The 27,708-nt window shown below is 46.9% G+C and overlaps 1 protein-coding gene across 1 annotated transcript; it reads left to right on the forward strand.

Moving 5' to 3' along the window:
- Positions 1 to 10,705: 10,705 nt before the first annotated feature.
- LOC103221769 (MHC class I polypeptide-related sequence B) lies at positions 10,706 to 25,509 on the forward strand. Its single transcript, XM_073005859.1, has 6 exons — positions 10,706 to 11,088; positions 17,323 to 17,577; positions 17,839 to 18,126; positions 18,715 to 18,993; positions 19,096 to 19,257; positions 21,845 to 25,509. Exons 1-6 carry the CDS (start codon positions 11,019 to 11,021, stop codon positions 21,970 to 21,972), a joined length of 1,182 nt encoding a protein of 393 aa, XP_072861960.1. The 5' UTR covers positions 10,706 to 11,018; the 3' UTR covers positions 21,973 to 25,509.
- The last annotated feature ends 2,199 nt before the right edge of the window (positions 25,510 to 27,708 follow it).

Consider the following 27,708-nt stretch of genomic DNA (forward strand, 5'->3'; position numbering starts at 1 on the left):
CTGGGCCAGCAAGAAGAGGGAAAGAGAAATTACGGTCGTACTTCAGATATATTGCAGGTTTGGTTCCAGACCATGGTGACAGAGCAAGTCATACAAATTTTTCAGTTTCCCAGTGCATATAAAAGTTATATTTACACTTGACTGTAGTCTTTAAGTGTACAATAGCATTAAGTATAAAATGAACTATGTACATTCCCTAATGTAAACCTACTTTATTGCAAAAAAATGCTAACAATCACCTGAGGCTTCAGCTAATCCTAACCTTTTTGCTGTGGAGAGTCTTGCCTCAATGTTAATAATTGCTGACTGATCAGAAGAGTGGTTGCTGAAAATTGCTATAGCAATTTCTTAAAATAACACAATGAAGTTTGCAGCAAGATTCTTCTCCTCACTTGGACACTTAGAGGCCATTGTAGGGTTGCTAACCGGCCTGCCTTCAATATTTCTGTGTCTCACAGAACAGGGAAGGCCGGGAGAGAGAGTGAGTCAATAAACCAGCCAGTTGATGGAGAAGTCACAACAGTTATCAATAAGGTTCACCATTTTATAAGGGTGTGGGTCATGGTACCCCAAAACAATTACAAGAGTAACTTCAAAGACCACTGACCACAGGTCGCCATACAGGCATAATAATGAAAAAGGTTGAAATACTTCAATAATTACCAAAATGTGACACAGAGACATATAGTGAGCACATGCTATTGGGAAAATGGTGCCAAATAGCTGTAGGTTATTTCCAAACAAAGGACCTAGCCACTCTTCTTTTGTAATTTTTTTTTCACTATTGTAATTAATATGCTTATACCTAAAGATCTTTCCAGATATTGGATTTGGTTTTAAAATCACAGATTTATCAAATATAAGTTATTAGGTGAAAGGGCATGAACATTTTTAAGCCTTCTCATACATATTATCAAAGTGCTTCTCAAAAGCAGTGTACCATTATATTCACCCATTTATTCAACCCATATTTATTGAGCCCCGTCTCTGTATTTGGATTTCTAGGTGCTGGAAATCCAAGTGGTGACTAGACAAGGTCCCTGCCCCAAAGAACTTGTTTCATTGATACAGACAACAAATGAAACAAATGAAAACAATTCTAATATCAGTGATAATTGTTACGGAGAAAATATGCTTGAGCTAGAAGATTGATGGAGGTGAGAATGGTAGGAGATATATTTTGTTGATCAAGATGTTCCTGAGAATTTGACCACTGGACATCTGAGCAGAGACCTGAATGGTGTGAGGGGCCTTTGGATCCCTTTGGATCCCTGGGGAGCAGGTGCATGTGGGGAGTTCCAGGGGGAGGTGCCTAAGACAGGATTGAGCAGTGTTAGTGGAGATGAGTGAGCTGGGCTGAGAGGGGTGGGATAAGGCCACAGTGGCCAGAGGGATCCTGTGATAAGTGGCTGTAGGAAATAGTGAAAGACTGGGGTTTCAACGTGCTAGGAAGGGAAGAGGCTGGAGTGTCTGTGGGATGTGGTGGTGAGGATGAGTTCTAATTCCCATTTGAAAGACTTACTCTGCCTATTGTGTGGGTGGTGGACAGCGGGCATGAGAGTCAGCAGGAAGCTCGGCTGGAAAGCCCTCTGGTTTACTATCTTGGAGAGGATGGCTCCAGTGAGAAGACAGTAGAGGAGTGAGAAGTTATTGGATTTGGGGTTAATACATTTTTAACATGGTGTTAGCAGTAACTCCATGGAGAACCACACATTTATTTGCTTACTTTAATTCTATAACAACATTCGAGGTGGCTTACTGCAACAAACCCAGTGTAATAAATACATACGAATTATTTTAAAATCAACACTAGGGAAAATAAATATTTTAAAAGATTAAGGCTGGGGTAAGGCTAGAACATTACTAGGCAAGAAGGAACATCTGAAACATTTGCTGAAATGGAGTTATCCGTTTACCTAGCCATAGATTTGTTGCCTCATGATTTCACTGCATCTGAGCACCACGGAGCGGGGCGACAGTGCAGGTCACTAGTCCCTTGTTTCCTGATTCAGGAACAGCATCCTGTTCTACACTTACAGTCAAAGGAAATTACATCATTATAAGATGTTTAATGATGAAGTCAAAGTCCACAGAGTCAGCAAGTAAGTGTAAAAACCTCATGAGTCCAAGGAGAGTCTACATTTCTCCCCGGAAACGGCCTCACGATGCGCTCTTGAAGGGAGCGGGTCCTTTCAAGGGGCCCCAAGATGCAGGAGCAACTGGGCTGCAGCTCTCAATAAAGATGCCCTTTCTACCTGCAGTTCCACGAAACCTCACAGGCAACTTCGGTGATCTCACCTGAGCTACGAATTCGGTTTTTTGATGTTGATTCTCTTTGAGCCATTGTGTGAGCTTTAAAATGTGATGTGGAGATTTTGCTATACTGGTAATTCCTTGCTGGAATTTGACATCCATGGTGGCTCTGGTTTCCCTGTCTGGTCTCAGGAGGAAATGGAGTGTCCTGCACTTTTTTTCAGCATCTCTTTGTGTAAGAAGGATCAGGAGACTTGGAGTCAAGGGCTCCTCCAATCTCACTCTCCTCCATAAAACAGTGTCCCATAAGCTTTCTGGGGGTGAGGGCCTTGACACTGTGCTGTTCTGATGAATATAATTGTCCCAGCTCCTGAAATAAAACCACAGGTGCACAAAATACCGACTCTTGCAAGCAATGCCAAAGTGGGGATGTTTCCTAGGCACCAGGTTTAGCACTTTGTATGTACACACACAGGAGCCAGGCATTGTGGTTTATGTCTATAATCTCAGCACTTTGGGAGACTGAAGCATGAGAATTGTTTGAAGCCAGAAGTTCAAGACCAGCCTGGGTAACAAAGTAAGACCCAGTCTCTACAAAATACACACACACACACACACACACACACACAGGGTGTGGCGGCACCAGTCTGTAGTCCCAGCTACTCGAGAAGCTGAGGTCGGAGGATTGCATGAGTCCAGGAGTTGGAGCCCGCAATGAGCTGTGATGGGGACACTGCTCTACCTTGACCCTCAGAGTAAGACCCTGTCTCAAAAACAAACAAACAAACAAACACAGCCAGAGTCAGCGCTGAGGGAGAGGCTGACCTCGGGGTGGCGTCACAGGCATTTCTCAGGTCCCTCTCAGTGGCCTTTGTCTCTTTTTCCTGGAAGCGGAGGAATCTGTACTCCATGAGGGGAAGTCCTCTGAAGAAGGCGGGAGATACTCAGGAGCGGGGTCCAGAGAGGGAAAAGGATGAGGAAGTGGAGACAAAGAGGAGGAGGCGGGGCAAGAAGGGAGCATGTGAGAAATGGGAAGGGGGAGGACCTTCCAGCTGTCAGAAAAGTCAGGCAGAATTTGGCTCTTGGTTTTTGTGCTTTATAAGAATGGATTTGGGGAACCAGCCGGAGTAGGAGATAAGGAGTCTACTTTGCAGAGGACACATGTGAATCTCCTCCTAGTTTGAACTCATCAGTAGCAGCTGACAGCCAGGACCCTTGTGGGGGGCACGTGACACCCCCTCTGCAACCAGGGTATTTTCTGCACCCCACCAGCCGCCCCTCCTGGGACAGTGCTGGTCCCCTCCAACCCTAACAGGGAGGGAAGGAAGGAGAGGTCTGGAGGCTTTGGGTCCTCCCTTGTGCTCCTTCTTCCTCTGCCCTTTATTCCCTGAGTGTCCTCGCCTTTCGTCCGCTACCAGGACCCCACTACAGCAAAGCACATCCTGCACACTGGCCTGGACTCCCTTGGTAACTATCCAGTGGGTTCATCTTGCCCACTACCTAGACAAAACCGATTTACCAAGACAGGAGAATTGCAACAGAGAAAGAGTAATTCATGCAGAGCCCTCCGTGCGAGAGACTAGAGTTTTATTACTCAAATCAGTCTCCCCAAAAACTCTGATCAGCTTTTAAGGATAATTTGGTGGATGGAGGGGCCAGTGAATCGGGAGAGCTGATTGGTTGGCCCCGGTATGAAATCATAGTGAGTGGAGGCTATTCTCTCAGGCTGAGTCAGTTCCTGAGTGGGGGCCACAGGACTGATTGGCAGGTCCAGATCGGGCCATCCAGTTGTTAGAAATGCAAAAACCTGAAAAGACATCTCAAAAGGCCGCTCTGAGGTTCACAATAGTGATGTTGCCTACAAGAGTAACAGGAGAAGTTGCAAATCTTATGACCTCCGGAATAATGGCTGGTAATATTTAGAATTCCAGCCCATCTCATCCTAACTTAATGGCCGGTAGCCTTTCTTCGTTTCACAAGAACAGTTTTCCTTCAAGCTATAAACTAAATTCCTTCCCAAGGCTAGTTCAGCCTACGCCTAGAAATGAACAAGGGCAGTTTAGCGGTTAGAAGCAAGATGGGGTCAGTTAGGTTTGATATCTTTCACTGTCATGATTTCTCTAGTTATAATTTTGCAAAGGCGGTTTCACCTTGGCTTCAGACCCACCAATACAATATCACTGTGCCCTGTCCTTCCAACCACTGCCACTAGGTGGAAGCAGAGCGAGCATCGCCCCGATGGGCTAGATTCGTGCCACAGGCTCACTGCTAGAACGAACATTCTTGAGACTTTAGATCTGAAAGTCAGCCTGATTTCTGAAAGCCTTTGACTGGTTCCAAAATCAAATCAATACTCCAGGAACAAGATCTGCCTCGACTTTGTCTCCACCCAAGGACGCTATGGCTACGCAGTTTTCAAACATGCTTTGAGAATAAATGGAACGGGGTCCCCTGTGTCCACACTCATTTGTGTTTTCCTTTTTACTACAGCCAACCCCTTTTGTAAATATTGTTACATATCCCTTTATTCCACTGAAAACATCTCTTCCAAAGGCACTTTAAGAAAGATTCAATGCCATGAAAATAGGAAGGATCCTCTTGAACGAGAGTTTCTGGTGGTGGGTTTTAATGAACATTTTAGTTTTTAAAACTCTGTAATTATTTCGTTGTAGGGCTTAGCCTCATATTTTCAACTGAAATATTCTCTTCCTTAACCTCCACATAGATACAAGTTTATAATTTTTATTATCTTAAAATTTTATTTATTTTTCTGTTTTGGGGACAGGGTCTCCTCCTGTCACCCAGGCTGGAGTGCAATGGCACAATCAGAGCTTACTGCAGCCTGGAACTCCCCAGCTCAAGTGATCCTTCTACCTCTGATTCCCAAAGAACTGGGATTATAGTCATGAAACACTGCAATCCACCCAAATCTAAGTTTATACTAAAAGATAAAATTTCAACATTGTAGGGGATTGGTCAGGTGGTGGGAATAATTATAAAGTTATAGGAAATAGACACAAACCTTCTTGGAAGGCAGAAAGTTTTGCAAAAGCCTCAGGATAGGGTTATGACTGAAATCCTCTACCTTGGATACCAGCCTAATCCTCTTACCTTGAGTTAATAGCTCCGAGTAGGTACAAAGACATGTAAGGGAGTTTAAAGAGCATGTTTACTCATGTGGTCCTAAGACCAACCTTTGATCATTTGTAGTACTGCTCTCTCCGGGGGACAGCGACTAGATTAATTACCCACAGATGTGTTGACTCAAAGCCTTTGTCATTAAATCTGTGCTGAATAAAGGCCCACAGGGCAGTTACTGAGGGTACCCAGCTGCCACAACCCCTTCTGTGAGTGGCCCGGACCCCTGGCGCACTCATTCACTGAATATTGGTGTCTGAGTATGTTATTCATCCATCGTGCAGCTTGAGTCTGCTGGTCAGACCCCAGCACAACATTTAAGAGGAAATGAAAGTCACAAAGTTATCCCAGTCTCTGGAGTCACTGTCAAAACTTTCATGAGGAATCTTCCAGGTTTTCCCCTACTTAAAATATATATTAATATTATGTAAGTGGTATTCGTGGCATTTTCACCCAGGCTGGAGTGCAGTGGCACAATCTTGGCTCACTCTAACCTCTGCCTCCAAGATTCAAGCGATTCTCCTACCTCAGCCTCCCAAACAGCTGGAACTACAGGCACCCGCCACCACATCTGGCTAATGTTTGTATTTTCAGCAGAGACAGGGTTTCACCATGTTGGCCAGGCTGATCTTGAACTTCCGACCTCAGATTATATGCCAGCCATAGCCTCCCAAAGTGCTGAGATTACAGGCATGAGCCACTGCGCCCAGTCTCCTTAACCTTTTAAAAAAGGTTAGAAGTATGCTTGGCGCATCTTTTCATAGCAATTCTTAAAATTGCTCTTATTCTTTTTAATGACAGCATAGAATTTTATCGTGTAGCTGTTCTTTGGGAGACGATTGAAATCTTCTTTATCTTCACTGTGGTAATGGAGATGGGGGTGTGTACAATAGCTAAAATTCAACAAGTTGAACATTTTAAATAGATGCAGTTTATTGCATGCAAAGTATGCCCCCAATAAGATGATTTAAAAATATTATCCTCTTTGAGACTTGTACTTTGCTTATGTGAAACAAAACAAAACAAAAACCTTGTTCTTGTGCCCAGGAGACACACCCTGACACATCTGGAGGTAGAGGGTCATGCTCTCCGCAACTTACCCTCACAGGCTCTGAAAAAGCAATAATAGCATTATATTTACAGATTCAGAGAGAGAGAAAGCTATGGTAAAAATGTTCATAAGTAAAACTAGATAAAGGGCAAAAATAAAAGAAATAATGAAACTGCGTCTTTTAAATTTTATCTCTCTGGCCGGGCGCGGTGGCTCACGCCTGTAATCCCAGCACTTTGGAAGGCCAAGGAGGGCAGATCACGAGGTCAGGGAATCGAGACCATCCTGGCTAACACGGTGAAACCCCGCCTGTACTAAAAATACAAAAAATTAGTCGGGCGTGGTGGCGGGCGCCTGTAGTCCCAGCTACTCGTGAACCCGGGAGGCGGAGCTTGCAGTGAGATCCCGCAACTGCACTCCAGCCTGGGCGACAGAGCAAGTCTCCGTCTCAAAAAAAAAAAAAAAAAACAAAAAAACAAAAAAAAAAAAAAAAAACTCTCCTTGACTTTTTCTCTCCCCTTTTCTTCCTATCTCTTCCCTCCTTTCCTCAACGCGTCCCGCCATCCTTCCCTCTTTTCTGCATTCTCTGCATTTGATCCCCGGTGTATTCCAGCCTCCAGGCCAACAAACGGGTCCGCGTCCGCCGGGGGCAGGTCAGGGAAGGGACGCGAGGCGGCGCTGTCACCGCATTCTGAGAGCCGCAGCGACCTGGGCCCCTTGTATCATTTCAGTGAAGGTCACTCCAGTCTTTGATGGAGGCCACACTCGGGGCGTAAATCAGGATCCTCACTGAAGTGGCGGGACCCTGAGAGGCTTTTTCCTGGTCCCTTAGTTGTGGGTTTTCCTGCGGGCGGTAGAGCCCGTTTCCATCAGAACCGGCCAGAGGCGGGCGCTGCCTTCCAGGGGTGGCGGAGCAGCTGGAAGCGTTTTCGGATCCTGGAATCCGTGGACGGCCCGTGGGAGGGACTGAGGCGCATTTCCCTACTCATCCGGATCCGAATCCGCCGCAGTGCTGTTTCAAGCGAGTCAGATTCCAGATCGCGCTCCAGCCCGGACTCGGAATTCCTGCCCCGCGGGTCTGCATTTCACAGCGGCAGGTGTGAGTGACCCGCAGCTGGAGACCAGAAGCCTGAAGGCAGCTCCGCCCTCCCCAGCGCCGTTATTCCGTTTCTATATCAGTAAACACGTTTCGTTTTCCGTAGACCAGGGCGGGGTGACGGGTGATCCCAGTCCTCGCAGTGAACTCCGGGCCGCAGACTTGAAAACGCTTGCGGGCAAGGCCGGGCGCTGTGGCTCTCGCCTGTAATCCCAGCACTTTGGGAGGTCAAGGCCGGCGGATCACCTGAGGTCGGGAGCTCGAGACCAGCCTGACCAACATGGGGAAACCCCGTCTCCACTAAAAATACAAAATTAGCCGGGCATGGTGGTGAATGCCTGTAATCCCAGCTAGCAGGGAGGCTGAGGCAGGAGAATCGCTTAAACTTAGGAAGCGGAAGTTGCAGTGAGCCGAAATCGCGCCATTGCACTCCAGCCTGGGCAACAAAAAGGAAAACTCCGTCGAAAAAAAAAAAGAAAATCTTTCGGGGGCGGAGCGCAGCCCCGCCCTGGGTTATGTAAGCGACCGCGCTGGGTCGTTTCTCTTTCTTTTCCGGACCCTGCAGTGGCGCCTAAAGTCTGCGAGAAGGAAATCGCCTCTATGCTCGTGAGTGCATGGGGTATATAAGGCAAGTGCTGAGGGAGAAAACGTAGTTGATGGGGCAGAGCAGACGGGGCTGGTGGTGGGGTGGAGGGGGAGGGCTTTGGACAGAACACCTGGGGGGCTTGGTGGGGGAGGGACGCCCAGGCCTGGGCACTAAGAAGCAACTCCCCTGGAGCTTGAGACCATCTTGGCCTCCCCTAGCCCCGGAGAGGACTGGCTTCATGTCTCCCTGAAACCACTTCTAAATGCCTTAGAACAAACCTTGCATATTCATTATTTTTATTGAACTATTAAAAGTCTTTTTTGGCGGTGAGCTGAATGAGATCCTTTGCTGGAGCTGGCACAGGGAGAAGGTCCTGGAGGGAGGGTAGACACTGTGGAGGGAAGGGCTGGGTCCATCTCCCTCTCTGTCTCTCACTAGACTTACGATCTTCAGCAGTGAAAATAATCTCTCTGAGGTGGGGAAAGGACCCCAGTCCCTGCTGTGCTCACTAAATTATGAGGATCAAAATAAATTATCAGTGAATGTGAATGGGAAAACTAAGAAATTGTTAAAATTCTCAAATACATTATATTTTAATCCACAGAAAAGTATAGGCTAGGGATCATGGGGGACTAGTTAGTAATGGCAGGTATACTTTAACTTAAAAAAAAAAGTTTGTGAGGCTGACAAAGAAGAAATGGGCACATTTCCTGATCTTGGAGGGTTCATAGGGTAGAAGATGGTAGGTGACAGCTGGGTGTGGTGGCACTCGCCTGTAGTCCCAGCTACTCAGGAGGCTGTAGTGGGAGGATTGCTTGAGCCCAGACATTCAAGGCTGCAGTGAGCTATAATCATGCCCCTGCTTTCCAACTGGGTGACAGAGCAAGACTCCTCTCTTTAAAAAATTAAAAAAATTTAATAAGATTCAAGGCAGGGCACAGTGAGTACTATCAGGAAGGTTGAAACCACAGGCTAAATCAGTAGTTCTAGGACTTGACTATACATTGGAAACATGTAGGGAACTTTAAAGGATACTGAGATTTAGGTCCAACCTAGGTTTACTGATTTAACAACCTAGGTTGTGGCTGTGGCCTGGGAACACGGATATTAAAACTCTCCAGGTGGTTCTACGCAGTGGCTAGGTTTGAAAACCACTGCCTAGATGTCCCAACGACTAAGAGATGCGCATTGGGGACAAGGCAATTCTCTTAGTAGAAAGAGGCTTTCCGGACAGCATTCTTATTACTGAGAATTGAGAATTCATATGCCACACAATCTATCCTTTTAAAGTGTACAGCTCGGTGTCTTTTAGCATAATCACAAGGTTGTGCCACCATCACCACTATCTACCCTGGAAGATTTTTTTCCTTTTTTTCGTTTTTCTTTTCTGTTTCTTTTAAAGGCTAGTCAAGTGAAACAGTGGGAGTAAGAAGAAACAAAGACATCTATAACTGATTGTAATCAATTAGTTGTAAACACCACTGCACTCAGAACAGCCTAACTGGGAAGATTTTAAGGCTATGGTGCGGTCTGATGGGTTCCAAGTCAGAGGTGACAGTAACCTGGAAGAGGGAAACTGCTTGAGAAGTGGCATCCTGGTGGGATAGGGTGAGGAGATCCCAGAGCCCACTTTTACTGCAACCCTGGGGAGATGTCACCAGAGAAATGGGGGTGGTGCCAGACAGCAGGTTGTGGCAGCTGTGGTTTCCATGATAGAGTAGAAGCATCCATCATGTGTGACATTCAGCAGATGGGGCGCTGTGGGTAGCTTGGAGCACTCTGGTTGTAAGTGAGGCAGGCACAGTGTTTAGGAAGCCTGTGCAGTAATCTAGGCTGAAGGGAGGGGAAAGCCTAGACTAACATTGTGGCTATGGGATTGAAATAGGATTGGAGGAGCTGACTTTGATTCCCGGAGATGAAGGGGAAAGAGGAAATCAGAAAGGACCAAGGATGGTGATGCTCTTAAGAGAAACTGAGGAGGAAGAGAGGATGATGTGGTGGGAGATGTGTAGAGAGTCCTTGTAGATCTGACACATTGGAGGGGACTGTGGTCCCAGAGGTACAGATGTCCTAAATCAGGCTGGAAAAGGGAGTCTGGAAAGAGCTTGGTGTAGTGAACCATGGGGAGCCTCCTCGTTGGCCCTGTGATCACCCAGGGACTCAATAGAGAGGCGGCCCTGGGAGACCACAGACACTTAAAGGATATAAGGGGGTGAAAGGGGGGGCCTGGCTTTGAGTCAAAGGGAGGAGAAGGAGATTATAAAGCTGAAACGTCTAAGAGAGTTTGTGGTCTGAGCTGTTCTACTGGGGCAGGTGCTTCTGAGAGGCAGAGGTGGCTGAGATCTGGAAACAGGTCTGCAAATCTGGTCACTAGTCTCATTGCCAGTGACACTGTGCGCGGTTAAGGGAGTGTGTTGGGAGAATAGCCACGCGTTGTCTGTCCCGGAAGGAACAAGCCAGTGAGAGCCGGTCTGATGGGGCGGCCGGCGAATGGGGCTTGGTGAGGCCCGCGCTCCTAGGGGTGGGGGTGTGGGGATGGGTGGTCGCGATGCCGGGAGGGCGGGCAGGGCCCTGGCCGTGCTCATGAAGTTGGAGCTGTACTCTCAGCTACTCGAAGCTCGTCCCTGCTTTAAGCTGCGCTCCCGCGTGCTCCTCTTTTCTGGGCGCCAAGTCCCGCCTTCTAAATCTCCCCAGGTCTCCAGCCCACTGGAAGTTTCTCTTCCGAGCGTGGCCCCGCCCTCTCCGCTCCTGATTGGTCCTAAGTTCCGGGCCCCAGTTTCATTGGATGAGCGGTCGGGGCCGGGCCAGGTGATTAAGTTTCCGCCGCGCCTTCCCCCGGGATTAGCTCAGTTAGCCCCTGCTTGAGCCGCTGAGAGGGTGGGGACGTCGGGGCCATGGGACCGGGCCGGGTCGTGCTATTTCTGGCCAGCATGTTCCCTTTTGCACGTCCGGGAGCCGCTGCTGGTGAGTGCTGTTTCTGGCGGTCCTCGGCGGAGCAGGAGCAGCGGGGCGTTTCGGGGGGTCGGGTGGGTAGCGGCGAGCGCTGTGCTGTCAGGGCGGGGCTAAGGTGCGCTGTCGGTGGTGCGGGGAGCCGGACGCGGCCGTTGTCGCCATTTCTAGGGTGTCCTCTGCCCTCATCCCCTGCCCCCGCCACCGAAGGTCCCTCCTGCCTCCCTTATGGGCCTTTCCTACAAGCAGCCTTCACCCAGTGCTGCCCCTATGCCTCCCACTCCCAATTGTCCCTGACCCTAACTTTCTGGTGCTGCCTTTTTTCTGGGGGTCTTCCCTCCATCCCACTCCCCTCCAGGCCACCCAAGGGGAGCCCTGGTGCTAATGGCAGTTGGGCCTTAGGCAGGGCACAGGGCAGTGCAAATGCCCCCTCCTCTCTAGTGCAGGTGCCTGCTCTGGACTCTGCCTCACGGTGGCCCCTTCCCCACTCCTTCATCCTCAGCCTCACCCTCTTGAGGACCCCATCCTCCAGCCCACAGGTGCTGAACCATCCCTCCCGGGTCCCTCCGCCCCTCTCCACCTTGGGACCTTGCACGCTCCCACTTCTTGCCCAGCTGCCTTGGGTCCTCAGCAAGTTCTCATCTTTCCCAAGCCCCACCCTCCCCTCCTGTCCTCACCCTACCTCAAGTTCTCCCACAGTCACTCCTGCACCATGGTCATGCCGCCCTCCAGTTCTTGCTCTGCCCATCTCCCCTCCCCAACACAGACCTAATACAGGCTGTTGGGCCAACTGTTCCTTGACCTTCATTCTTTTCTTTTGGTTCCTTGACCCCAGTGGGCTCTCACTCCCTACACCACATACCTAAAATCTGTTTTGCCTGCTTGCAGTGCCACTGTTCCCCCTCCAGCACTACTCCTTTTGGCAGGCCCTTCCTCAGGCTGAGAATCTCTCCCTCTACCTTGGTTTTCTCTCTCTGGCCAGCACTCCCACCCCTTGCTTTGTTTTTAATTTTTAACTTTTGTTTGGGTATGTAGTAGATATATATGTATATATTTATGGGGTACCTGGGATATTTTAACACAGGCCTACAATATGTAATAATCACATCAGGGTAAATGCAGTATCTATCACAACAAGCATTTATCCTTTCTTTGTGCTACAAACAATCCCATTATGCTCTTTCAGTTATTTTTAAACGTACAATAAATTGTTATTGACTGTACCCACCCGGCTGTGCTATCTACCAGATCTTATTCATTCTAACTATATTTTGTACCCATTAACCATCCCACTCCCCCACTCCCCACTACCTTTCTCAGCCTCTGGTAATCATCATTCTATTGTCTCTCCCCATGAGGTCAATTGTTTTAATTTTAGGCTGCCACAAATAAGTGAGAACATGCAAAGTGTGTCTGTCTGGGCCTGGCTTATTTCACTTCACATAATGACCTCCAGTTCTTTGCCAATGACGCTATGGCTGAATAGTACTCCACATACACACGTACACCACATTTTCTTTCTTCATTCGTCTGTTGATGGACACTTAGGTTGCTTGCAGATCTTGGCTGTTTTGAATAGTGCTGCAATAAACATGGAAATGTAGACAGCTGTTTAATATACCGATTTCCTTTCTTTTGGGTATATGCCTAACAGTGGGAGTGTGGAGCATATGACAGTTCTATTATATTTTTAGTTTTTGGAAGAACCTCTGCACATTGTTTCCCATAGTGATCGTACTAGTTCCCATAGTGATCGTACTAGTTTACGTTCCCACCAACAGTGGACAAGGGTTCCCTTTTGCTACATCCTCACCAGCATTCCTTATTTGCCTGTCTTCTGGATAAAAGCCAGTTTATCTGGGGTGGGATGTTGTATCGTAAGAGTTTTGATTTGCCCCCATCTGATGGTGCATGATGTTGAGCACCTTTTCATATACCTGTTTGCCATTTGTATGTCTTCTTTTGAGAAATGATTATTCAGATCTTTTGCTCATTTTAAAATTGGATTATTAGATTTTTTTTTTCTGTAGAGTTGTTTGAGCTCCTTATATGTTTCAGTTACTGATCTTTTGTCAGATGAATAGTTCGAAAATATTTTCTCCCATTCTTAGATGGTCTCTTCATTTTGTTTATTGTTTCCTTTGCTGTGCAGAAGCTTTCTAACTTGGTATGATCCAATTTATGCAATTTTACTTTGGTTACCTGTGCTTGTGGGGTATTACTTAAAAAATCTTTGCCCAGTCCAACATCGTAGTTTCCCCAGTGTTTTCTCTTATAGTTTCATAGTTTGAGGTCATAGATTTACATCTTTAATCCATTTTGATTTGATTTTTGTATATGGTGAAAGATAGGGTCTAGTTTCATTCTTCTGTATAGGGATGTCTAGTTTCCCCAGCATCATTTATTGAAGAGACTCTCCTTTGCCCAGTGTGTGTTCTTGGTACCTTTGTTGGAAATGAGTTTACTGTAGATGTATGGATTTGTTTCTAGGTTCTCTATTCTGTTTCATTGGTCTGTGTGTCTGTTTTTATGCCAGTATCATGCTGTTTTGGTTACTGTAGCTCTGTAGTATAACTTGAACTCAGATGATGTGATTCCTCTAGTTTTGTTCATTTTGCTCAGGATAGCTTTATCTATTCTGGTTTTTTTGTGGTTCCATATACATTTTAGGATTATTTTTACTGTTTCTGTGAAGAATGCCATTAGTGTGTTGATAGGGATTGCACTGAATCTGTAGATTGCTTTGGGTAGTATGGACATTTTAACAAAATTGATTCTTCCAATCCATGCACATGGAGTATGTTTTCCATTTTTTATGGAATATCTCTTCAATTTTTTGCATAAGTGTTTTTTGTTTTTTGTTTTTGAGATGGAGTTTCACTCTTGTTGCCCTGGCTAGAATGCAATGGAGTGATCTTGGCTCACCGCAGCCTCCGCCTCCCAGGTTCAAGCGATTCTTCTGCCTCAACCTCCCAAGTAGCTGGGATTACAGGCATGTGCCACTGTGCCTGGCTAATTTTGTATTTTTAGTAGAGACAGGGTTTCTCCACATTAGTCAGGCTGGTCTTGAACTCCCAACCTCAGGTGATCCACCTGCCTCGGCCTCCCAAAGTGCTGGGATTACAGGCATGAGCCACCACACCCAGCCACATCACTGTTTTATAGTTTTTATTGGAGAAATCTTTCACTTCTTCAGTTAAGTTTATTCCTCAGTATTTTATTTTATTTGTAGCTGTTGTAAATGGGATTCGTTTCTTGATTTCTTTTTCAGATTATTTTCTGTTGGCATGTAGAAATGCTACAGATTTTTTACTGTTGATTTTGTATCCTGCAACTTTACTGAATTTGTTCTTCAGTTCTAATAGTTTTTTGGTGGAGTCTTTAGTTTTTTCCAAGCATCAGACCACAAGATCTGCAAACAATGATAATTTGACTACTTCTTTTCCAGTTTCAATGCCTTTTATTTCTTTCTCCTGTCTGATTGCTGTAGTTAGGATTTGCAGTACTGTGTTGCATAACTGGTAAAATTAGTCATCCTTGTCTTATTCCAGATCTTAGAGAAAAGGCTTTCAGTTTTCCCCCATTCAGTATGTTACTAGCTGTGAGTTTGTCATATATGACTTTTATTATATTGAGGTCTGTTCCTTGTATGCTTAGTTTTTTGAGAGTTTTTATCATGAAGGGATGTTGAATTTATCAAATGCTTTTTCAGTGTCAATTGAAATGGTGATATGGCTTTTGTCCTTTATTCTGTTGATATGACATATTACATTGATTGATTTGTGTATGTTAAATCATCCTTGCATACCTGGAATACATTCCACTTGATCATAAAGAATGATCTTTTTAATGTATTGTTGAATTTGGTTTGCTAGTATTTCCTTGACAATTTTTGCATCATTGTTCATCAGGGATATAGGCCTGCAGTTTTCTTTTTTTGATGTGTCTTTGCCTGGTTTTGGTATCAGGATATTCCTGGCTTTGTAAAACGAGTTTGGAAGTATTCCCTTCTTCTCTGTTTTTCAGAACAGTTTGAATAGGACTGATATTTCTTGTTCTTTAAATGTTTAATTGTGGTAAAGTATACATTACATAAATTTTACTGTTTTAACCACTTTTAAGTGTATACTCAGTGGCATTAGCTACATTCACATTTTTGTGCAACCCAAAACTCTGTACCCATTAATCGGTAACTCCACATTCCTCGCTACCTCTGGCCCCTGGTAACCACCATTCTACTTTTTGTTTCTATGAATGTGACCACTCTAGATACCTCATTTAAGTAGAATCATGTAATGTTTGTTGTTTGTCTTTTTGTTTCTGGCTTATTTCACTTATAATATTTTTGAGATTCGGTGGGCACAGTGGCTCATGCCTGTAATTCCAGCATTTTGGGAGGCTGAAGCAGGTGGATCACCCAAGTTTCGGAGTTCAAAACCAGCCTGGCCAGCCTGGCCAACATGGTGAAACCCCATCTCTACTAAAAATACTAAAAGTTAGCCGGGCATGGTGGCAGGTGCCTGTAATCCCAGCTACTCAGGAGGCTGAGGCAGGAGAATCGCTTGAATCTGGGAAGCGGAGGTTGCATTGAGCTGAGATCAGGCCACTGCACTCCAGCCTGGGCAATAAGAGGGAAACTCCATCTCTAAAAAAATAAAAAATAAAACAATAATAATAATATTTTCGAAGTTCATCCAGGTTGCAGTGTCGGTCAGAATTTCATTCCTTTTAAAGATGGGTAATACTCGTGATATGTATGTACCACATCTCGGTTATCCATTCCTCAGACAGTGGACACTTGGGTTACTTCTACCTTTCGGATATTGGCAAATATTTCATTTCTTTTGGGTATATATTTATTTATTTTGGGTATTTCTTTTGGGTATATATCCAGAAATAGAAGCCGTACACAGGGGCTTCATTTTCTCTACCTCTCTGCCAACCTTGCTGTGTGTGTGTGTGTGTGTGATAATAGCCATCCTGATTGGTTTGAGGTGGTATCTCATTGTGGTTTTGATTTGCATTTTCCTAGTGACTACTGATATTGAGCATCTTTTCATGTGTTTATTGATCATTTGTATATTTTCTTTGAAGAATTGGCAATTTAAGTCTTCTGCCCATTTTTCTCCCCCACATAGCTTCTCATGGCTACTTTGCCCATTTTTTAGTGGGTTGACTGTTTTGTTGTTTTTGTCAGACTTTTTTACATATTCTGGAAACTAATCTCTTATCAGATATATGACTTGCAATATTTATTTCATTTCAGAGGTTGATTGCTTTTTCACTCTGATTGTGCCCTTTAATGCACAGATGTTTTGAATATTCATGAGTCCAGTTTGTCAGTTCTTTCTATTCTATCTGTGCCTTGGCGTCATATCCATGAAAGCACTGTCAAATCCTATGTCATGAAAATTATCCCCGATGTTTGCTTCTAAGAAATTTTTAGGTTTTAGTTCTTGAGTGTAGAGTTTAGGTCTTTGATTCATTTTGAGTTAATTTTTGTATATAGTACAAATTAAGGGTCCAATTTTATTTTATTTGAACAACCAGTGCCCCCAGAACTATTTGCTGAAAAGATCAACTGACTGTTTGTCACCTGCTCACCCCAGTGGACACTAGCTGTTCCACCCACTTGCTGTCCTGGGGCCTTGTCATGCCACTCCTCCACTTTGGACCCAAGCCCACACCATTGCTCCCCTCTGGGATACTGATCCCACTATAAGCTTCCCTGGGGCTACAACCTTCCTACCCTTGTGCCTCATGACCACCCCCTCCCTTGCCCCCGCCATGCCCATGATGAGTCTTTTCTCGAGGCAGCTCCCCTTGCCTCCATCTCACCCTCACCTGTGCACCACAGCCACACTGGACATGGGTCCCCCTGAGCCTGAGTCCCTTCCCATTCCCCCCGTCCCCTCTGGCAAGACCTTCCTTCCACCACTGCCTTCCCTTGCCCCTTCAGGGCAGCCTCACCCCATGGCCCCTATTCCCTTAGGGGGCTTGTGGCCACCCAGTCCTGGCACCTGGCCTACAAGTTTGCCATCTCCATTCCCCCTTCTTCTGTTCGTCAGTCCCCTCCTCTGTCCTCCCACCCTCACAGTTTTCCTTGTATCTGAAATCCTCGTTCTTGTCCCTTTGCCCGTGTGCATTTCCTGCCTCCTCAGGAAGCTTGGGACAGCAGAGCTGTGTGTTAAACATCGATGTGAAATTATTTCCAAGAAGAAGTTTCATCTGTGATTTCCTCTTCCCCAGAGCTCCACAGTCTTCGTTACAACGTCACGGTGCTGTCCCGGGATGGATCTGTGCAGTCAGGGTTTCTCGCTGAGGGACATCTGGATGGTCAGCCCTTCCTGCTCTATGACAGGCAGAAACGCAGGGCAAGGCCCCAGGGACAGTGGGCAGAAGATGTCCTGGGAGCTAAGACCTGGGACACAGAGACAGGGGACTTGACAGAGAACGGGAAGGACCTCAGGATGACCCTGGCTCATATCAAAGGCCAGAAAGGAGGTGAGAGTGGGCAGCAGGGAGAGGCTTTTTCCAGAAAAGTTAGGGGGAGAGAGCAGGGACCTGTCTTCCCACTGAATCTGGCTCGGGCTAGGGGTGACAAATGGGGGTCAGTGGATCCCAGCAGGGAGGTGAGCCGGCACTCAACCCACACAGGGAGGCATGGAGGAGGGCCAGGGAGGGGTACCCCCTGGGCTGAGTTCCTCACTTCAGTAGAAAGGTGATGGTTTCGGGAATGGAGAAGTCACTGCTGGGTGGGGGCAGGCTTGCATTCTCTCCAGGAGATTAAGGTCTGTGAGATCCATGAAGACAACAGTACCAGGGGCTTGCGGCATTTCTACTACGATGGCGAGCTCTTCCTCTCCCAAAACCTGGAAACTCAGGAATGGACAGAGCTCCAGTCCTCCAGAGCTCAGACCCTGGCTCTGAACATCAGGAATTTCTGGAAGGAAGATACCATGAAGACTAAGACACACTATCGCGCTATGCGGGCAGACTGCCTGAAGAAACTACAGCGATATCTAGAATCCGGGGTGGCCATCAGGAGAACAGGTACCAACCCTGGCCAGGGGCTCTCCTCTCCCTCCAATTCTGCTAGAGTTGCCTCCGCCTCCCATCTCTGTCCAGGGAAACCCTCCCTGTGCTATGGATGCAAGCATTTCCTGTTGGCATATTGTGTCCTGATTTGCCTCTCCTGTTAGAGCCACTGGATAAAGACAGTGAGTCAGGGACTGAACCTTCCAGTGTTGTAATCGGGGAAAGCGGCGGGCCCTCTGACCGAATCCTGAGCCTGTGGCGGGTGTCAGGCAGGAGAGGAAGCCTTCAGGGCCAGGGCTGCCCCCTCTGCCTCCCAGCCTGCCCATCCCAGAGAGTTCCCTCCTGGCCCCACGACCCAGGAGTCCACCCCAACATCCCCCTCCTCAGCATCAATGTGGGGATCCCAGAGCTTGAGGCCACAGTCCCAAGGCCCATCCTCCTGCTGGCCTGGAGGAACTGGGCCCCAGGGTGAGGACAGACTTGCAGGTCAGGGGTCCTGGAGGGCTTTAGCCAGAGTGGGAACAGTGGAGAGGAGCAGCCCCGTTCCCCGCATTTCCCTTACAGGGGAGCAGGGCTTCACTGGCTCTGCCCTTTCTTCTCCAGCGCCCCCCATGGTGAACGTCACCCACGGCGAGGCCTCAGAGGGCAACATCACCGTGACATGCAGGGCTTCCGGCTTCTATCCCCGGAATATCGCACTGACCTGGCGTCAGGATGGGGTGTCTTTGAACCACGACGCCCAGCAGTGGGGGGATGTCCTGCCTGATCAGAATGGAACCTACCAGACCTGGGTGGCCACCAGAATTCGCCAAGGCGAGGAGCAGAGGTTCGCCTGCTACATGGAACACAGCGGGAATCACAGCACTCACCCTGTGCCCTCTGGTGAGCCTGGGGTGACCCTGGAGAGGGTCAGGCCAGGGTAGGGACAGCAGGGACGGCTGTGGCTCTCTGCTTAGTGTATAACAAGTTATAACTTTTTTTCAGGGAAAGTGCTGGTGTTTCAGAGTCAATGGCTAGACATTTCATATGTTCTTGCTGTTGCTGCTGCTGTTGCTGCTGCTGCTGCTGCTGCTGCTGCTGCTATTTTTGTTATTATTCTCTATGTCCTTTGTTGTAAGAAGAAAACATCAGCTGCAGAGGGTCCAGGTGAGTAAAGGGAGCAGTTTCTGGAGATGGTAAGGCCCCTGTCCGGGCAGTAGAGTCCCCTCATTGCTCCTGCAAAAATAGGCATGTTGGTGGCAAGGTTTCTGGAACAGGGGATGGAAGTTGGGGAATTTGGGAGGGGGATGGGAGCAGCATCTCCATCTACACCGCTAAGTTCTTCCCAAGCGAGGGTCAGATGTCCAGCTGTGGCCTCCTCCTGCTACAGGTGAGCAGTGGGCAGCAGGGACGGCTGCGGTGCCTGCTTTGTCCCCATGCTGGTCTCTGTGTCTCTCAGGCTCACTAGGGCGCATCCAGGTGGTGTGAACTGGGAATCACGTGCTGATTGCTAAGGGCCTGGATGATCATGGCCTCAGAGGGAGCAAATAGTAAAGGTGGCTATAATCTGGGGAGGGCCAGAAACTGGAGAGGAATCTGAGTAGAGGCGGTGCCCCTAGTCCCTTCCTCTCTGCATCCCTCTCCCCTATTTCTGCAGCCATCGGGGTGGACACCCAGAAAAAGACCTGTGAGGCCCAGCCTGGGGGCCCTGCCTGTGTAGCCCTTTGGAGACCCCTTGTAACAGAGAGGGTCCTGAGCACACATGGCCATCTCTGTCCACTTTGCAGCTCCCCATGCACCTCCTCCAGGAGCTTTCTCGGGGGTATTGTGTCCTCTGGGCCACTCAAGGCCCCGCTCTTTCCAGGTTCCTACCACCTGGCCTCCTAGAGTTTCCTTGCAGATGACATGGATGAGTAGATAAGCAGATGTTCCTGGGCCATTTGAGGAGCGGGGCCCAGCCCCTCATCAGGGCAGCTGTGGTCCCTGTTTTCATCCCACCTCGGAGTGTTTTCTTCTCCAGTCCCTGAGGGACACAGTCCCCAGGGCCCATGTTTTTGGGTTTTTGTTATGTGCTCTGTGGCCTCACCTTGCCCTCCCTGAGCCAATTTCCCTTTCTCAAGGTAGTCACTGCCTGGTAAGTTTGGAGTAAGGGACGGTCAGAATCATTTCCCCGCAGTCAGGTTGTTTGGCTGGGGATGAAAAGAGACAGCAGGAAGTTTTGTGTTTCTGCAAAGACAGAAGCAGTGCAGGGGACAGTGAGAGGCTGGGGTGTCCAGGAGACCTGAGTCTTTCCCCACTTCTGTGTGTCTAGCGTTAGGGGCGCTGGTTTCTCATCCTTGAACCTAATTGCGCTGTCAGTCGGCCCCTCAGGCCTGAGCAGATGGGAAGATTCATGCCCTGCCCTGCAGCAAGAGGGCCCCGTCCAGGAGGCACCCACAGCAGGGCAGCGCAGGTCTGTGGTCGCTCCTGCTCTCACCTGTGGTGTTTCCCGTAGAGGAATTGTCGGTTCTGCTTTCCTGTGGGCAGGAATGGTTTCCTCATAGGTCACTGGGGTTTTGGCCAGGAAAAGGGTATGAAGTTCATGTGCCAGTTTCTCAAAATTCCTGCTTTCAATGTTGATGTCCAGTAAAGATATTCATAATTTTAGCTCTGTAATCTTAATACGATTTCCTCTAATATTGTAAAGCATATTATATGAAACAGGAACTCAAATTCCACAAAATTCCTGCGATGTCCAATAAAGATGTTCATAATTTCAGCTCTGCCATCTTAATAGGATTTCCTCTAATACTGCTGTTGTAAAGCATATTAAATGAAACAGGAACTCAAATTTGGAGCCCCCTCTCCAGGAGAATCTGTGGGAGATGGTGGCTGTGGCAGTGGCAGTTCCCAGGTGCAGAGGGTGGGCAGAGGCAGCCTCAGGCTAAGGGGACTCCCCTACTCCACATGGAGAAAATGCCTTGTAGGTTGCAAGGGCAGTGGCCTAGGTGGAATCCCTGCTAGGGACAGAGCAGGAAGGCCTCGCAGCCTCACCAAGCAGCAGCCCTGGGGTGGAGCTGCGTTTCCAGGGGTAAGTGGCCCAGGCAGGAGCAGTGGTGACTCAAGAGCAGGTCACAGGCCTCGGTGGGTGCTGAGGGTCAGGAGAGGCCAGGCCTCCTCAAGCAAGGTGGGGGTCCCAGGGTCACGTCAGGTGCAGATCCTCTGGCAGCCACATCTTTCCATGCTGGGCCTGCTGGGCCCCCCAGCCTTCCTAATGGGGTTCCCAGTTAGGAGCTGTCTGCTCAGGGCTGGGAGGGGAGGAGCACTGAGCTGCAGATAGAGGGCAGAGCCCACAGTGGGCGGGGCCTGCCCTGGTGTGCAGGTGCCTCTGCAGGAGAGCAGGGCCTGGGGACTGAGAGCAAGGGTCAGGGCCTCTCTTTGGGGAGGCCTCTCGCTGTAACAGGACTGGTCAGGTCTGAGAGGAGGGGAGGGCACTGGGTTCCCTCTTGGGTCTTGTCCTTTAGTCTTGTGGCCCTTTCACTCCGTGCACGATGGGTGGTGGGCAAGGGCGGGGGCTGATGTTGATGGAGTGATGGGAGGGAACTGGCAGGAGCTGGGAAAAGCAGGGAGGGAGGAAGAAAAAAGTAGGGGCCTCATCTTCCCTCAGAGAAAGGGGGAATCTGGTCTTGGAGCAACTGAAGAGAGAAAAGTCCTCAGGGAATAAACAGAACACTGCACCCAGTGGAGCATTTACCCGTTTCCCTCTTTTCTCCAGAGCTCGTGAGCCTGCGGACCCTGGATCAACACCCGGTTGGGACGGGAGACCACAGGGATGCCACACAGCTTGGATTTCAGCCTCTGATGTCAGCTCCTGGGTCCACTGGCTCCACTGAGGGTGCCTAGACTCTACAGACAGGCGGCCGGGATTCAACTCCCTGCCTGAATCTCACCAGCACTTTCCCTCTGTTTCCTGACCTATGAAACAGAGAAAATATCAGCACTTATTTATTGTTGTTGGATGCTGCAAAGTGTTAGTAGATATGAGGTGTTTGCAGCTGTACCATATTAATTGGTTCATTATTTCTGTTGTTTTTGTATTTTTTTTTGGGGACAGAGTCTCACTCTGTCACCCAGGCTGCAGTTCAGTGACACAACCTTGGCTCACTGCAGCCTCCACCTCCCGGGTTCAAACACTTCTCATGCCTTAGCCTCCCGAGTAGCTGGAGTTACAGACACGCACCACCATACCCGGCTCATTTTTGCATTTTTCATAGAGACAAGGTTTTGCCATGTTGGCCAGGCTGGTCTCAAACTCCTGACCTCAGTTGATCCGCCTGCCTCAGCCTCCCAAAGTGCTGGGATTACAAGCATGAGCCACCGTGCCCAGCCTATTTTATTACATTTTAATTTATTTTATTTTATTATATTATCCTCTGTGCCTGGCCTATTTTATTGTATTTTAAGATATTTTAATATATTACATGTGTAGTAATTAGGTTATCGTAGGTGAGCTTTATGAGTGAGTGTCTTGGTAATGACTCCTCCTGACCAGCCCAGGACCAGCTTTCTTGTCACCTTGAAGTCCCCTCACCCCGTCACACTGTTATGCATTACTCTGTGTCTACTATTATGTGCGCATAATTTTATACCATAGATGTTTACTCTTTAAACAGACATTTCTAGTCTCTTTTATTTCATGCGTCTGGGAGCGGATAAAGTGTGAGGCTCAGGGAGAGCGAGAGGTCTGTCTCAATGCCTTGGTGCAGCGTGAAAACAACCTCCCCTCCTTGTCCCCTTTCCCTGCTAATTCCCGATGACTGACAGATTCACAGCAGAACAGAAAGGACTAGGGAGGGATGGAGGTGGGACATCTGGCACCGACATTCAGGGACTGACCGTGTGGGGGAACATCTGCCCTGAAGAGTTGGAGTCTTCCAGTGATGACACAGAGCTGAAGTATGATACTGGGGAGGGGATAGAGAGAGCTTCGAGGTTTTCTGATTTTGAAGAATTCCAGTCAGTCAGGTTCTGGCATAAAGTGACTGCTGGGGAGGTGTGGACTGAATTAATTAAGAATAAATGAACCAGGAAAGTGGACATGTAAGAGGTGGGTTATTCCTCACCTTGTTTCTTGATGCCTCCTGACTGCTGGTGTTGGGACACACAGATGGGTGATGCACTTCTTGGTCAAGGCAACCTGAGCCCCACCCAGGTAAGGTGGTCATGGCAGACAGCATCAGGGTGACACCTGTGAAACAGACTCAAGGCAGGGATGGGAACCCTCCTTGCAGCAGGAGTGGATGCAGGACCTGCCTGGAAGCAAGAGAAGGATGAGGGACCCTAGCTGGGCCCTGTTTCCTCCAACTGCCTGGGTTCACAAAGCAACTAGTAAGGGAGCTTGGAGTAGGGAATTCACTCATGTGCTACTTATTTATCCAGAGATGTGTTCATCGACATTTTCTTTTATGTTTTTATTCAGGTTGATGTCATTTACACATTTATGCATTTATGTTATATATTTAATAGTCTTATTTATATTAGTTAGCAGTTGTCACTTGTTGAATTCAGTTCTCATTAGGTATAAATTTTCAAATTCATTTAAGTTTTTATTAATCAAAGTTTAATTGTCCATGATTTAAAACATCAAATATTTGCATAGGATTTCTCTAGAGAAACAAGTCTTCTCTGCCTCTTCTCAGCTTCTGCCTTCCTAGAGGCAACAATTTTCAACATTTTTGCTAAGTCTTTCAACTTTTACTTCCATATGTCTAAATACAATTCTTTCATTAATACTGCTTGATTTTTCAGTTGCGGCCATTATCTGTTGCACAGCACAGTGGTGAATGCAGTAGTTAATTGTACCTGTTCCCTTTCACTCTTCCCATTCTTTCATCTTCCCAATGTATTTCTATAGTAATTATGTTTAGTTCAGTCATTCCTTGTTTCTTTTTCCATGACTCATTTTCTCATATGTCAGCTTGACCACTTTTCACTTCCTGAACATTTGTTCTTCCTGTAGTTAATACTTGCCTTTGTTTTGTTTATTTTATAAATAGCACTCATTAATGTTGATATTTCTTCTATTTGTATTACTCCTTTTTTTTTTTTTTTGAGACAGAGTCTCACTCTGTTGTCCAGGCTGAAGTGCAGTAATGCAATCTCGGCTCACCACAACCTCCACCTCCCAGGTTCAAGCAATTCTCCTGCCTCAGCTTCCTGAGTAGCTGGGATTACAGGCATGTACCACCATGCCCAGCTAATTTTTGTATTTTTAGTAGAGACGGGGTTCCACCATGTTGGCCACAGTGATCTCGATCTCTTGACGTCGTGATCCACCCACCTCGGCCTCCCAAAGTGCTTGGATTACAGGCGTGAGACATCGCACCTAGCCTTTTTTTTTTTTTTTTTTTTTTGAGATGGAGTCTTGCTCATGTTGCCCAGGCTAGAATGCAATGGCTCAATCTTGGCTCACAACAACCTCCACCTCCCAGGTTCAAGGGATTCTTCTGCTTCAGCCTCCTGAGTAGCTGGGATTACAGGCATGCACCACCACACCCAGCTAATTTTGTGTTTTTAGTAGAGACGGTTTCTCCATATTGGTCAGGCTGGTCTCGAACTCCCGACCTCAGGTGATTCACCCGCCTCGGCCTCCCAAAGTGCTGGGATTATAGGGGTGAGCCACTGTGCCCAGCCGTATTATATTACTCTTTTAAGAAGTTACAGACTTTGGATATTCCACTTTACCTTCTTGGAAATGTCCCTCCTGGGCCCTTCTGGCTGCTCCCATCTGGACTGGAGGCTTCTCCCTGTGGAGCAGAGTCACCATCCTGGGATCTCCCTCCACTGCATGAGGTAGTGCTTTACATGCGGTGGAGCCACCTGGGGTCCTGCCAAATGCAGACTGATTCAAGATGTCAGGGCTGGGGCATATGAGCCTTTCTTTCTAGTTTCATGAGATGCTGATTCTTCTGGGGGTGTGTGTGTGTGTGTGTGTGTGTGTGTGTGTGTGTGTGTGTCTAGAGAGAGAAAGGGAATTTTGCTCTGTCAGCCAGGCTGGAGTGCAGTGGTGCCATCATGGCTTACTGCAGGCTTGATTTCATAGGCTCGAGTGACCCTCCCACCTCATCCTCCTGGGTAGTCAGGACCATAGGCCACATCCTAATATATTTTTAATTAGCTGATGCAGTTTCTTTCTAAATTAGTAACAGGGCTAAGCATTTTTTCATTGTGGCAAAAAATACATCACATAAAATTTACTATCATAACTATTTTTAAGAATACAGTACCATTGGCCAGGTGTGGTGGCTCATGCCTGTAATCCCAGCAATTTGGGAGGCTAAGGCAGGAGGATCACTGGAGGCCTACAGTTCAAGTCCAGCTTGGGGAAAGTAGTGAGACCTTGTCTCCAGCCGGAAAAAAAAAAAAAAAAAAAACGAAAAATATACAGTAGTATAATCGTGTTAATTGTAAGCACATTGTAGTGCAACAGATCTCTAGAATATTTCACCTTGAAAGCTGAAACTCTGTGCCCATTGCACAAAAATGACTCATTACCTGGAAGTTTTACCTGGCAACCACCATTCTACTTTCACGTTCATCAAGTTTGACTATTTTAGACACCTCATATAAATGGAATTATGCAGTATTTGGAGTTGTTTTTTTTTTTGATTGGCGTATTTCACTTAGCAATGACTTCAAGGTTCATATATGTTGTATCATATAGCAAGATTTTCTTTTTAATGTTGAATAATATTCCATTGTCTGTACATCATCATATTTTCTTGATCTGTTCATCTGTTGGTAGACATAGGTTGCTTCCATGTCTTGCCTGTTGTGAATAACACTGCTATGAACATGGATATGCAATCTTTCTTTTTACTTTTGTATCCCCCCCCTCATTTTGGTGCATTTAATCTTCTAGTAGCTTTTTCTGAAAGCACGTACTTAAAGTACATTTGTGTGTTTCAACATATCTACTATTATTTTGCCTGTCTCCAGGAAGAGGAAAGAAATGTATTAAGGTGCTCTTTGGCACAGTATTTAATGGTAAAGAAAGAAACAGTATAAGTGGCCAGTGCTGCATCACCATTTCCTACAAGCCCCTCAACACAGGGAGTTTCAGCATTGCAGTTTCAGCATCCTGCAATTTCAGAACTACTGTGAATACAAAAAGCAAGAAAAGTCCTGCCTAGAATGGGAGTCACTCCAAATATGGTGGCCCTGGGACAGCAGACCTTTCCTGTCACACCTCTTCCATGAGGGCCCTTTCTTCAGTGACCGTGGTGCTTTCCTTCTATCATCTATCTATCTATCTGGTTGGTTGGGTCTCTCTGGAGAACCCTGATACACTAATGGACAGTAAGGAAATAAAGCCTAGTATTATCAATAATTGCCTTTGAGAAAAATATGCCCTAGGCCAGAAGATCGGTGATGGTGGGAATAGCAGGAGACGTAGTTTAGACAAGGTCATTGAGCAAGACACTTCTGAGAACTTGACCACTGGTTATCTGAGAAGAGACCTGAATCGTGTGAGGAGTGAGTCATGTGAATCCCTGGGGAGCAGGTACATGTGGGAGTCACAGCATGGGTAGGCGGCAGACAGGACAGAGCGGTGACAAGAGGTTGGTATGAATGGAGACAAGTGAGCTGGGTTGAGAGGGGTGGGATGAGCTCAGAGTTGACAGAGGGGCCCTGTGTTGAGGGGCTTGTAGGAAATGGTGAGACATTGGGGTTTCATTGCACTAAAAAGGGAGGAAGCTGGAGTGGCTTTGGGATGTGGTGGTGACGATGTGCTCTAATTCCCATTTGAAAGCCTCACTCTACCCATTGTGTGGGTGATGAACAGTGGCGTGAATGTCTCTTCATGTCCATTACCCATTTTTGAATGGTGTTGGTTTTTTAATTGATGAGTTGTAGTTTGTTATGTATTTTGAATATTAATTTTTCATCAAATATATAATTGGCAAATAACCCCGCCCATTCTGTGCATTTTCTTTCCACTCTCTTAATAATGTCATTTGTTGCAAAAAAGTTTTTAAATTTGATGAAGTCTAATTTATCATTTTTCTTTAATTGCTTGTGCTTTGGGTCATCCAGCCAAGAAACTACTACCAAATCCAATGTTCACAAGACTTTCCTCAATGTTTTCTTCTAAGGGTTTTACAGGTTTGACTCTTAAGCTTAGTTGTTTGATCTATTCTGAGTTAATTGTTGAGTATGGTGTAGGGAAGGCTATGAATTTTGGCCAACATCATTCTTTTGCATGTGGATATCCAGTTTCTCGGCACCATTTGTTGAAGCACCATCTGTGGAAGTGGGGCTGACACATTTGCAAGATGCTTTGAGCACTAGTACACCATGCATTTATTTCCTTTTCTTTACTCCACAGTTGTTTTGAGGAGGCTTCCAGTAACAAACACAACAGAAATGAAAATACATGAATTCTTGTAAAATCAGTATCAAGTAGAATTATAAACTTTAAAATGTTAAGAGTGAGGCAAGACTAGATCATTGCTAGATAAGCTGAAACATAGACTGAAATGGAGAGTTTACTGTTATCCTTGCTACAAATTTTGTTGGCTCACAATCTCTTATGCTTATTGCATAAGGGAGCCAGCCACGGGGTGGGGTGATAGCTCA

This window comes from Chlorocebus sabaeus, chromosome 17 (genome assembly GCF_047675955.1).
Source record: "Chlorocebus sabaeus isolate Y175 chromosome 17, mChlSab1.0.hap1, whole genome shotgun sequence".
Taxonomy (NCBI): Eukaryota; Metazoa; Chordata; class Mammalia; order Primates; family Cercopithecidae; genus Chlorocebus; species Chlorocebus sabaeus.